The sequence below is a fragment of the Cherax quadricarinatus genome, chromosome 64 (genome assembly GCF_038502225.1).
Source record: "Cherax quadricarinatus isolate ZL_2023a chromosome 64, ASM3850222v1, whole genome shotgun sequence".
NCBI classification, from domain to species: Eukaryota; Metazoa; Arthropoda; class Malacostraca; order Decapoda; family Parastacidae; genus Cherax; species Cherax quadricarinatus.
Genome location: NC_091355.1, coordinates 4,015,268 through 4,027,043, shown reverse-complemented (window position 1 = coordinate 4,027,043; position 11,776 = coordinate 4,015,268). Strand labels below are relative to the sequence as shown.

The 11,776-nt window shown below is 38.2% G+C and overlaps 2 protein-coding genes across 4 annotated transcripts in view; both read left to right on the top strand.

Annotated features, from left to right (window-relative positions):
- LOC138854601 (uncharacterized) overlaps positions 1-11,690 on the top strand; it is a 17,185-nt gene extending 5,495 nt beyond the window's left edge. The window contains exons 6-9 of one of the 3 annotated variants that reach the window (XM_070098732.1): positions 9-149; positions 6,092-6,232; positions 8,472-8,549; positions 8,706-11,690. In XM_070098732.1, the coding sequence (XP_069954833.1) occupies positions 9-149; positions 6,092-6,232; positions 8,472-8,549; positions 8,706-8,722 (377 nt within the window). In that variant the 3' untranslated portion in view covers positions 8,723-11,690. Of the gene's footprint in view, positions 1-8; positions 150-6,091; positions 8,550-8,705 lie in introns of all 3 variants that reach the window. The other 2 variants (XM_070098731.1, XR_011393779.1) reach the window with 2 other exon arrangements.
- Positions 1-11,776, top strand: part of LOC128700069 (uncharacterized) — a 195,113-nt gene that overhangs the window by 77,585 nt on the left and 105,752 nt on the right. The gene's annotated exons all lie outside the window — the stretch shown is intronic.

Here is an 11,776-nt window from a genome sequence, read left to right as displayed (position 1 = left end):
TGTGTCAGCGCCGGAGACGTGTCCCAGCAACAGTAAATGCAACAAGAAAAAGGGTGTCTGTGTCTCTGACCGTAACGACTGCAACGGTATCGTGAAGAAGGGCAGGGAATTGTGTGGTAGCAGTAGCTGTGTGTGCTGCAAATCCAAAGGTAAGTCTGTGACTGTACCGTGAAGAATGGCTTGTGGTAGCAGTACCTGTGTACCGTTGAAGACTCTCCGAAGGTGAGTCTTTAACGGTACCGTTTCATAATAGAGGCAATCCAGGGTAGAGTGGATGTTTTGCCCTGAGTATCTGGGATGAATTTTCAAATTATCTACGGGGACGATTGCCCTCGTCGTTTACTGTTCGCTGGGCAGTTAATTGGTCAGAGCGTGAAACATCAGTGCTTTGTATGCCGCTCTCTAGATTTCTACGGCTTGGGAAAACCCGGTTGCTGACTTAGTATGGGTTTCTGGCTATGCCAAGGTTTTGGCATGGGGTTCACCAGACCTTAATGGAAACTTTTTGTTCCGGTTTCTACAGTATTATTGAGGGTAACTTGTGCTCCCATCCCCAAAAACTGAAGCTGGGCTCAACATGGCGTAAGCTGTAACAGCATTCAAAACACCCCAATAAAGAAAGAGGGAAATGTATTTGCAGGTGCAAATAAGTCTCCCTCTCTTTGATCTTGAGCATCGGTGGCATTCCCCACTCTTAATAATAATATCTTTATTACTACAGGTACATGTACAAAGTATACAGATCATAGCTGACATCAATGACATACTACTATATAGAAAACCGCTTGTTAGTTAGTTAGTTTAATATGTTTATTATGCACCCCATACCCATCCTGTGGGCGGTAGTCAAAAGATTACAGAGGTACATAATTGGTCCAGGGACTGGACTCCAAAGTTTTGACAGCTGAGCAAGTTACAGAGGTAATGAACTCACAATTTACAAAGGTAATGAACTCACAATTTACAAAGGTAATGAACTCACAATTTACAAAGGTAATGAACTCCAGGTAAGTCTGGTCACAATCATGACAAGTTACAAAGGTATTTACAGATTACAGAGGTACGTAATGGGTCCAGGGACTGGGCCCCAAAAGTTTTGATAGCTGAACTAGGTACAAAGGTAATGAGCTCACAAGTTACAAAGGTAATGAATTCTGTAGAATGGTTACTTACGTTTATACTTTGGCTACAATCATGAACAAATTATAGAGTAATGAGCAATTCACACTTCCACACCCGGTCACAACTGTAATGAGTTATTGGTGCAAATATTGATTGTTGAGTCACACACACACACACACACACACACACACACACACACACACACACACACACACACACACACACACACACACACACACACACACACACACACACACACACACTTTAGTTTAATATCTTTATGCACCCCATACCCATCCTGTGGGCGGTAGTCAAAAGATTACAAAGGTACATAATGGGTCCAGTGACTGGACCCCAAAGTTATGATAGCTGAACTAGTCACAAAGGTAATGAACTCCAGGTAGATCTGGTCACTAATCATGGCAAGTTACAGAGGTAATGAATCAGCTTCACTCCTATACATGGTTACAGTCATGAACAAATTACAAAGTAATGAACCACTGATACGTCCACACCTGGTCACAATTGTAATGAGTTATAAATACAAATATTAAGTGGATCATACACCCACACTAGTGCGCGCGCGCACATAACTTTATCCCAGAATGCGACCCACACCAGTCCATTAACACCCAGGTGCCCATTTTACGGATAGGTGAACATAAACAGCAGGTGTCTTAAGGAACACGTCCTAATATTCCCAGCCGTACAGGGGGATCAGGTGGCCCGGTGGCCTGGTGGCTAAAGCTCCCGCTTCACACACGGAGGGCCCGGGTTCGATTCCCGGCGGGTGGAAACATTCCGACACGTTTCCTTACACCTGTTGTCCTGTTCACCTAGCAGCAAATAGGTACCTGGGTGTTAGTCGACTGGTGTGGGTCGCATCCTGGGGGACAAGATTAAGAACCCCAATGGAAATAAGTTAGACAGTCCTCGATGACGCACTGACTTTCTTGGGTTATCCTGGGTGGCTAACCCTCCGGGGTTAAAAATCCGAACGAAATCTTATCTTATCTTATCAGTCCCTGGCCCGCTGGGTCATTTGTCCTTATATTACTATGTATAAGCTCAAAGTGATAACCCAAATTGTCATTTCAAGTTTTGCCCGAAATACTATGCATCCGATGGGCTTTCTGATTGGTATGTACTTCATAAAGCGATGATTATAAATAAAGAATCTCAATTTCTTTTGGTGTGCCAAACATCAGCAACTTTTTCAGGTGTTCGAATTTCAAAGCCTTGGAGATAGCCTGGCACAGCTTCCACCCGACTTAATTTTGAATTTTTTTACTGGGGTGCACAATAAACTAGCCACTTCGGTGGCAAAATCTAAAAAATCTATTCCCAAGTATAGTTGGCTCGTGGCTGAACGCTGGACATATTTCCTACACTTGTTGCCCATGTTCACCTGGACGGTGTTAGTTGACGGTTGTGGGTTGAAATTCCCTTGAGTCCTGTGGGAAATTATTAAAGAATCCGGTGGAAAAATAAAGCCAGACAGACTGATAAGTAAGTTAGTTTAGGTACAGGTCCATGTAATTACAATTATCGTACATAGTAACATGTGTAAATTACCTGGGACAACCTTCCCTCCCCCTCCCCAAATAAAGTCAAGACAAAGTGACTTATGAAAATTTTTATTGGGGTCGTTGATGACTGTAGTGGAGTATTCTGAGTTACAAACCTTCCTGGCTAATAATTCTAACACAATCTTATGCTATGTTAATTGAACTCCTGCTCTCTTCCCTATTCCCGTCCTCCCCTCAAGGAAGGTTCCTTGATGTTGGTGAGGGGCTCTTGATTTAGGGAATTGGATCTGTGCTCCAGTTCCCTGAATTAAGCCTGAATGCCTTCCACATCCCCCCCCCAGGCGCTGTATAATCCGGGTTTAGCGCTTCCCCTTGATTATAATAATTTGCTGTACTTCCAAACATCCAACGACAACAAAGAAAAACTAAGTTTATTCAGGTACAGGTACACATAAATAGTTACACAGATTATCATACATAGTAACATGTGTAAATTACCTAGGATACACTTGGGGTCCTGTAAGAAGAAACCTCTGTATGGTATAATCTGTCATTGGCCCTAAAAACTCCATGAAAGAGAAGGGGAAGAAGAAATTTCTAAGCAAACTACAAGTAGCCTGAAGAAGCTTATATGGTGATATTGTACTGGAAGAATGGTCTGGCTCTGCTGGTGTTGAGGTCTGGGCTCTACCTGAACTAACAACTGTGCTGACCTTGGTTTTCTTTTTCTCTTATTGTATTCCCGGGATACGGCAAAACTTAGTTATATACCACCTAGGGAAATAGGTAATAAGGTTTGCTCCAAAAAATGAGGGTTTAGCTCTAATTCCCTAGATCAAGAGATCTTCACCAACACCAAGGCACCTCCACTGAAGGGTGTAATGATGGTAACCATATCTAAAGATATATAGCTCTCTCAGAGAAAATGTTGATGGGGAAATGTTTTTACATCCTGTAAGAATATTTTATTTTGTGTTCTATATTTGGTAATCTCTCATCATAGGTTATGTTTCTTTTGTTGTGACATATTCTCGTTTGTAAGCAGCTCTGCAATCAATTTTTTTTGTACATTCTCAGTTCTCTTTCAGTGGCTGATCTGTTAGGCTTTCTCAGCAGAACATACTTCTTTATACAAACCCCAATGGAAATAAATGACTCTTTTTGGGGTTATCCTAGGTAATTTACACATATGTTACTATGTATGTTAATAATCAAAACTGTAATTCTTCTCTACCAGACTTATTAAAGCCATATAGCATGAACTAATAGACTAGTTAATTTTATTGTATTCATTTTAACTCCCCTAATGACCACATGTTCAATTATTGCATAAGTTAGTCTAAGTTTGCTCAAAATGCTCTGCATATAAAGGGGCTTTTGGCATGTACACCCAATTGTTATACCACTTTGTACAAACATATATCATGCTGAAATAAGATTATTATTATTATTATGATAATTTGTGTAACTATGTATTTATGTGTACTGTACCTAAATAAACTTACTTACTGATATTCAGCTTTTCCATACACAGAAAGGGAGAGTGATTTCTCGTATAGTTAACATTCACATACTTATTATTGTAAGCTGATCCTCTTGTTAATGTTAATTTAAATAACTCACTTTACCTTATTCCAAGTATATATATCTTTTTATTGTAACTGATTTTTCCACAGTTAAGTAACTTAGGCATAAATAATAAGATGATATAAGGACCCCAGTGGAAATAAGTCACTTTGTCTAATATTTTTGAGTTATGTTTACCAGGAGTTTACCTGGAGAGGGTTTCGGGGGTCAACGCCCCCGCGGCCCAGTCTGAGACCAGGCCTCATGGTGGATCAGGGTCTGATCAACCAGGCTGTTACTGCTGGCCGCACGCAAGCAGACATACGAACCACAGCCCAGTTGGTCAGGTACTGACTTTAGGTGCCTGTCCAGTGCCTTCTTGAAGACACCCAGGGGTCTATTGGTAATCACCCTTATGTATGCTGGGAGGCAATTGAACAGTCTTGGGCCCCGGACACTTATTGTGTTGTCTCTCAGTGTACTCGTGGCACCCCTGCTTTTCATCGGGGAAATGTTGCATCTCCTGCTGAGTCTTTTGCTTTCATATGGAGTGATTTTCGTGTGCAGGACCTTCCGAGTGTATATTATCATGTATCTCTCTCTCGCCTTCGTTCGAGGGAATACAGATCAAGGACCTTCAACCGTTCCCAGTAGTTTAGGTGCCTTATCGCACTTATGTGCCGTGAAAGTTCTTTGTACACTCACCAGGTCTGCAATGTCACCAGCCTTGAAGGGGGTTGTTATTGTACAGCAGTATTCCAGCCTAGAGAGCACAAGCGATTTGAAGAGAATCATCAAATTTTGTATTTAAACAAACTTACTCTCTGATACCAATTCATTCTCTCGTTGTTGAAATTAAACTTGCTGAGCAACCCTTTGCATTGGCTTTTATCTTGGAATTTCTGTGACTCTCTCTGTGCTTGTCAATACTTCAATGAGTTTTTGGTTTAGATATTCAATACTGTTAAATGCCCAAATAGTTCTTCAGTGTTTGTGAGCATCAGGTCTAATATGTTTGCATTACTGGTGGGGGTCTGTTATATGTTAGGTCAAAACAAACTTTTCACAGAGCCCCAGTAACTCTGGTATGTGTGTGCTTGGTTAATATGCTTTCAGACACTACATCTGATGCAATGCTGTTGTCAACCATCTTCCATTTAACATGTAGCAGCTCAAAATCTTCAGGGCAAATAATATTTGCTGTAGGGTTTCCGAGGCAGTTTTCTATCTTCCAATAGCCATTGTAATCACTAATGTAAAAAAACAATAACTTGTAAAAAAAAATTTCAAATCATTTGTACTTTCTAAAACTGTAATTATTTCTTGAACAGTACTTTTAACTAACACTGTTGCAGATAGTCAAGCTTGTAGATCTATCAGTGAACATAAAACATTTCAGTCATGAATCCTTATCTTCAATGCACAATTCCATGAATCCAATATAGGATTATAGAGTACAATATATGCATTCAAGAATCCCTAATACCTATACATGAATGTGTAAGATTGAATCTTTCTGACTACATTTTGACTATTCTTTTTCAACTATATTCAACCCCATTAATCTGGTAAACATATTCAATAATTTTGGCACCTAAACTACAAATATTTTTAATATCACCCTTATCCTGCCAAGGTACAGAGACCCAAAGATGGAGAACACATTCACCATCACTCATTCCCTAACTAGCTCTATATGGAAGTGGACAGATAATGCACTTCTAGTGTAAAACAATAACAGCCAAGTTTTTGTTTCTCAGACTTACTTGTCAAACTACTTGTTCTCTCTAGACTGAAATATTACTGTACACAAATGGCCCCTTTCAACACTTCACATAAATATAGACTAATAACAATAGTTATGTATCCCACAGGCTTTTCATGCAAGACTAAGCAGCAGTGCCTGGTACTGAAGGGTGTATGCCAACCAGCCAGCCATACATGCTCAGGGAACATGTTACTGGGCTCGACTTACTGCAGTGAGAGTGACTGTGGATGTTGCGTCACTAACATTGGTGAGATGATAGTAATATTGCAATTCTTCACAACCTCATTATTTTCAACAATAACAATGACAAAGATGCATTTTTCATCATACAGTCATAACCTGCTTTATGTCATTACAGCTTATGTCAAATTTGCCTTTACAGTGGACCCCCGGTTAACGATATTTTTTCACTCCAGAAGTATGTTCAGGTGCCAGTACTGACGGAATTTGTTCCCATAAGGAATATTGTGAAGTAGATTAGTCCATTTCAGACCCCCAAACATACACGTACAAACGCACTTACATAATTACACTTACATAATTGGTCACATTCGGAGGTAATCGTTATGCGGGGGTCCACTGTACTCCACTTTTCTAGAGTAAATTTCAGTTCAGCGAACGTCCAATGTTACGTTGGACATAATTGATTAAACACAAAAATTAACAATAAAAGATAAAAGAAGCTAAAAGAAAATAATTTAAAATACAATAGAAACACATTAAAAACGTAAAAAAAATTATACATAGTTCCGCCATATTGCTGCCTGGCAGCATTGCTGCTGGTTCTCATTCAAAACAAGGGCAATGCCATATGCATTTTTGCCCATGCCACAATCGTGTCCTTGTTTTGCCTTTCGCTGTTATTTTTGTGATTATTCCTTTACTGTGTCTGTGTTAGTCATGGATCCTAAGAAGGACAGTGCTAGTGATTCCAGGTGTAATGTGGTTACCATGGAAGGTATGTTAAATATGATTAGAAGGTATGAAAAGATGTGGGTGATAGTGTGTGCCTTAGGGTTGCCATAGGTGATTTTTGTCATACTTAAGGCATTTTTAAGGGCAAATCACAAGGTAAATAAAAATTTTTTGTGTTCATTATTCTTTGAAAAATATGACTAAATGTGTTTTTAGTGTTCTTTAAGGTTTAGCAATAGTTGGGTTTTTTGTAATTTTTTTTTTTTTTTTTTTTTTTTTTTTTTCTCAACAAGTCAACTGTGTTGTCATTTTAAGGCATTTTTAAAGCATTATGTCCGGTTTACGTCAAAAACCAGATTACATCATGGCTCTTGGAACCAGTTAATGATGTAGGGTGGGGTATGACTGTATTGTTTAAGTACCACTTAAAGATTTATAGGTTAATTTTATTTTTAAATTGTAGTTTAAGGACTTGTGTCAATTTCTGTACTACATGCCATTAATAATGTTAAGGTTAAAATTTTCTACATAATGTAAAGAGTTCAAATGATCCATCCCATTAATTTTAATAATAATAATGACTAAAAAAATACAGAATTATTTTATAAATATATTTCAGGTAAAATTTTCCAGTTTTGTCTCTGATGCCCAAAACTGAAAGAAATAATGAAGATAATCACATTGCTTTTGTATATGTATGTATAAATGCATATAGTGTTTATGTACAATATATTATTCACATGGTAGATGTTAATAGACAAAATGTCATAGTTTCATGTCATTTTCACTGATCATTTGATCACCTTTGGCAGACTTATTAACAGCATTAATAAAATATGTTGGATATTCCATTATTCAGTTGCTTTTATTCTAGTTTCTAGATAGAGTATTAATACCATAAATCAGTTACAAGCTATACAACATAAATATAGTCTCCATTTACAAGTGTTTTAACAGATTCTTTAAAGTACGTACTATTGTTCACTGAGTAAGTTTTTTGTAGTATTAAATTATCTTGTCTTTGTTTTTATTCACTGTTGTCTTTTTATTCAGTTACTAAAGTATATCAGAGGAAATCAGCTCTGAATTGCCTTTTGTTTCAAGGGCATTTTTAATGGACCCCCCTTTTGAGTATTTTTCACAGGGTTCCTGGTGCCTCTGAAGCCCCCAGCACTTGAATATAGTAAAAATGGCTCAGGCAGACTTGCCCAGTGTTGTTCAAAGCTTGGGCTACTCATTTTCTAATTTCAAAGCTGAACCACTGCCATGGATTATCTCCCTGCCCTACCCAGTCAATTTTGTTGCTCTATTTCCTGATCTCTTTTCTCCCTTTTGCCTAATCCTGTTTTCAAATTGTCTTTGTCAATATACAGTTCAGTACTAACAAAAAAAAAAAATCAGTATGCAGTAGAGTACTACTAAATAAGTTCTCATTTTGAGTTTAACCCTTCTCCCTTCCATTTTCTCAATATCATTTTTTGGTGAAAAAAAATAGTCCCAACACTTTTGAGTGTGTGTGTGTGGTCTGCCTGGGCCTATTTAAGAGACGTGTCGCCTGTAATACTCAGCAGAGGAGGAGTCACTTGAGGTACTACCTATGGAGCCATGTCTCCTCTTTGCCAGACTTGCTGAGTCAAACCTGAGGAACGGTGAGTGAGCAAACTAAAAGCTAGTATTATTTCATACTGATATTACAATGTCAAAAAATTTTATTCATTGCATGTTGGAATGTGTCTGCTAATTTAGAAATTAATAGTCTTTGTGACAGCAGAAGTCAGCATTGTCACATTCACTCTTTTCTGCAGACTCGACCCCAGCATGACCTCTGAAGCAGGCACAACCAACCCTGGAGCAGTAACAGCGTCCACAGCAGCTCACTACTACAATGACGACACCACTTGACCTACAGCTGCTGGTCTGGCAACATGCTTTTCCACAACATGTATTTCCCCCCATACAACTACTCTCACTTTGATCAACACCATTAAGACTGCTACCACAATAGGTATTAAGCTACGTATACTCTTTTTTCACTATCTGTCCCTGTCCTGTTCATTATTATTATTATTTTTTTTTTTTTTCAACAAGTCGGCCGTCTCCCACCGAGGCAGCAACCACCCAGGGAGGTACTACCGTCCTGCCAAGTGAATGTAAAACAAAAGCCTGTAATTGTTTTACATGATGGTAGGATTGCTGGTGTTTTTTTGTCTGTCTCATAAATATGCAAGATTACAGGTATGTCTTGCTACTTCTACTTACGCTTAGGTCACACTACACATACATGTACACATTTATTTATACACACTCATCTGAGTTTTTCTTTGATTTTATCTTAATAGTTCTTGGTCTTGTTACTTTTCCTTTTATATCCATGGGGAAGTGGAATAAGAATCTTTCCTCCGTAAGCCATGCGTGTTGTAAAAGTCAACTAAAATGCCGGGAACAATGGGCTAGTAACCCCTTTTCCTGTAAAGATTACTAAAAAGAATAAGAAGATATTATTATTATATTCACAAAAAAAGCATGTGGGCCATTCAGTACTGTCTCCATCTATTGTATATACTCAAATATAGGTTGAGGTTCTTAGTTGTTTTTATAACTAGGTGGTCAATTTATTCATGAGTAATAGTATTTCTGAAGAGTTAAAATCTATAAACTTAATTCCTACACTGGAGAGAAAGATTATAGAATAGTAATGCAGGTTTACTGGCATTGCTAGGCAGGTCTTCCTCACAGCCACATGTTCCACTTGGCTATAAATATTGCTAAACTAGTACATATTTTAATTCTTTTATGAAAGCATAGAAACATTAATAGAAAAGCACTTCGGTAGGCCCATAATAGGCAAGTCAAACTCATGCCCAACCATTCCCACTTGTGTAAATGTATTGTTTGTTAATATTTTTGGGTGTCTGGAATGGTTTAATTGGATTTACATTATTTCCTATGGGAAATATTAACAAAACATACATTTTATAGATAATAAAAGTAGTTTTGCATACAGAAAAGGCACTACTAAATTCGAGGGTCCACTGTATTTGTCCAGCATTTGCATTTGTTCCACTCATCTACAACTTTATTGCCAAACCATTCAGCTCTTTATTTGCAGTAAAATCCTACATGTCAAGCTGTTAACATATAACAGTTAAAAATGCTGAAATGGCTAGTTATTACCTTTCTGTACATTTTTTTAATGCCAGCCATCTCTCACTGAGGTAGGGTGATCCAGAAAAGACAAAACATATTCACTGTCATTCAACTGCTGTCTTGCCAGAGGCAAGAAACTAAACTTCTGAATTTCCTTCTTTTTCATTTTAGTAATTTATATGTCTCTCTTTCTCCCTGCATTTTAGTTGCCTTTTTTGATGTGCACTGCTTACAGAGGAAGAATCCTACTCCACTTTCCCTCTTTGTTAATTCTTTGATCTGCCTACCCTCTTCTCAGAAAGTCAAACATTCAAAACAGTCTTGTTATTCTTAACTGAAACTCACTTATAAACTATTTGAAATGCACTAATAGTGTGTGTATACTGAAAGTAAATAGAAGTTTATGAGAGATTTACCTGCCATCCTATGCAACAGAAAAGACCAGTAGTCCTGCCAGAATGCAGGATATTTAGTAGTCTTGTGTGCTACATATTTATACCATTCTTCAGTATACTATTATAAACATCCTGTATTCCCAGTGGTCAACCAGCTTTTCATGTAGGATTGTGATCTTTAATGATATAATGGGCCATGCTGACTAGGGTTCTCATGCCAAGGGTATTTTTGCCAGGAAGACAGAGTATAGCTTCCACATTTCTCAAGCATAGATCCATACACTATATTCCCTATTTAACCTTGCTTGGAAGTTGAACCCACCCCTTGAGCTGCATCCTATTGATTTTAAAACATTTTGGTGACAAGATAGAAAAAATGCAGGGTCCTGTGATTACCTCATTGATTCAGACACATTTTGGCCCTTGATTCTCTAATGACTACTCTCGTATGTCGCTCCATAACCTCTTGGGCCATTTTTGGGCTTGATAATGGATGATGGGATAGAAGGGTAAACTTTAACATTTTTATATGTGTATTTGCTCAATGACTTGGGGATTAATGCTTATTTGTACATCTTTCTTCTTTCAACACACCGGCCATATCCCACCAAGGCAGGGTGGCCCAAAAAGAAAAACGAAAGTTTCTTTTAAATTTACTAATTTATACGGCAGAAGGGGTTACTAGCCCCTTGCTCCCGGCATTTTAGTCGCCTCTTACAACACGCATAGCTTACGAAGGAAGAATTCTGTTCCACTTCCCCATGGAGTTAGTTGTACATGTGGATATAATAATAATAATTTATGCATTCTTGTCCTACTACTTGGGCTCGCAAGGTGGCTGACTAGGTTTACAAGTTGCGTATTTCCAGAAGATCTAAAGAAGCTAACCCCTATTTCTTATTACCTGAAATTTTCCCCTCCCCCATCACCTTGCAATCCAACTGGCATACATAGCTTTTTTTTTATTTAATTGCCCAGCCTCCCTTTTCCCCTCAAAATAAAAATTCATGGATACTATGTAGTTCTTAAATCATTTAAAATAAGACACAATTTGTAGGGAGGAACTTGATCGAGATATTTTGCCTGTATAATAGGCGTCTTCAGATGATACACAGATGAACAGCAATATATTTATACAGGAACAGCAGGTGAGTGGCTGGGCAGTGAGGTCATGGCCTGGGTGGAGTGTGAGATAGGGGCACTGCAGGACTACCAGTCCTTGTGGGCATTGTAGCACTGTTTATATAAAAGAAGTTGGGCTAAAGGTTGACTTAACTGAAATCTTCTTGATTTTTTTGTATAATATTCTGTGTATGCATCAAAGCAAGGTCTAG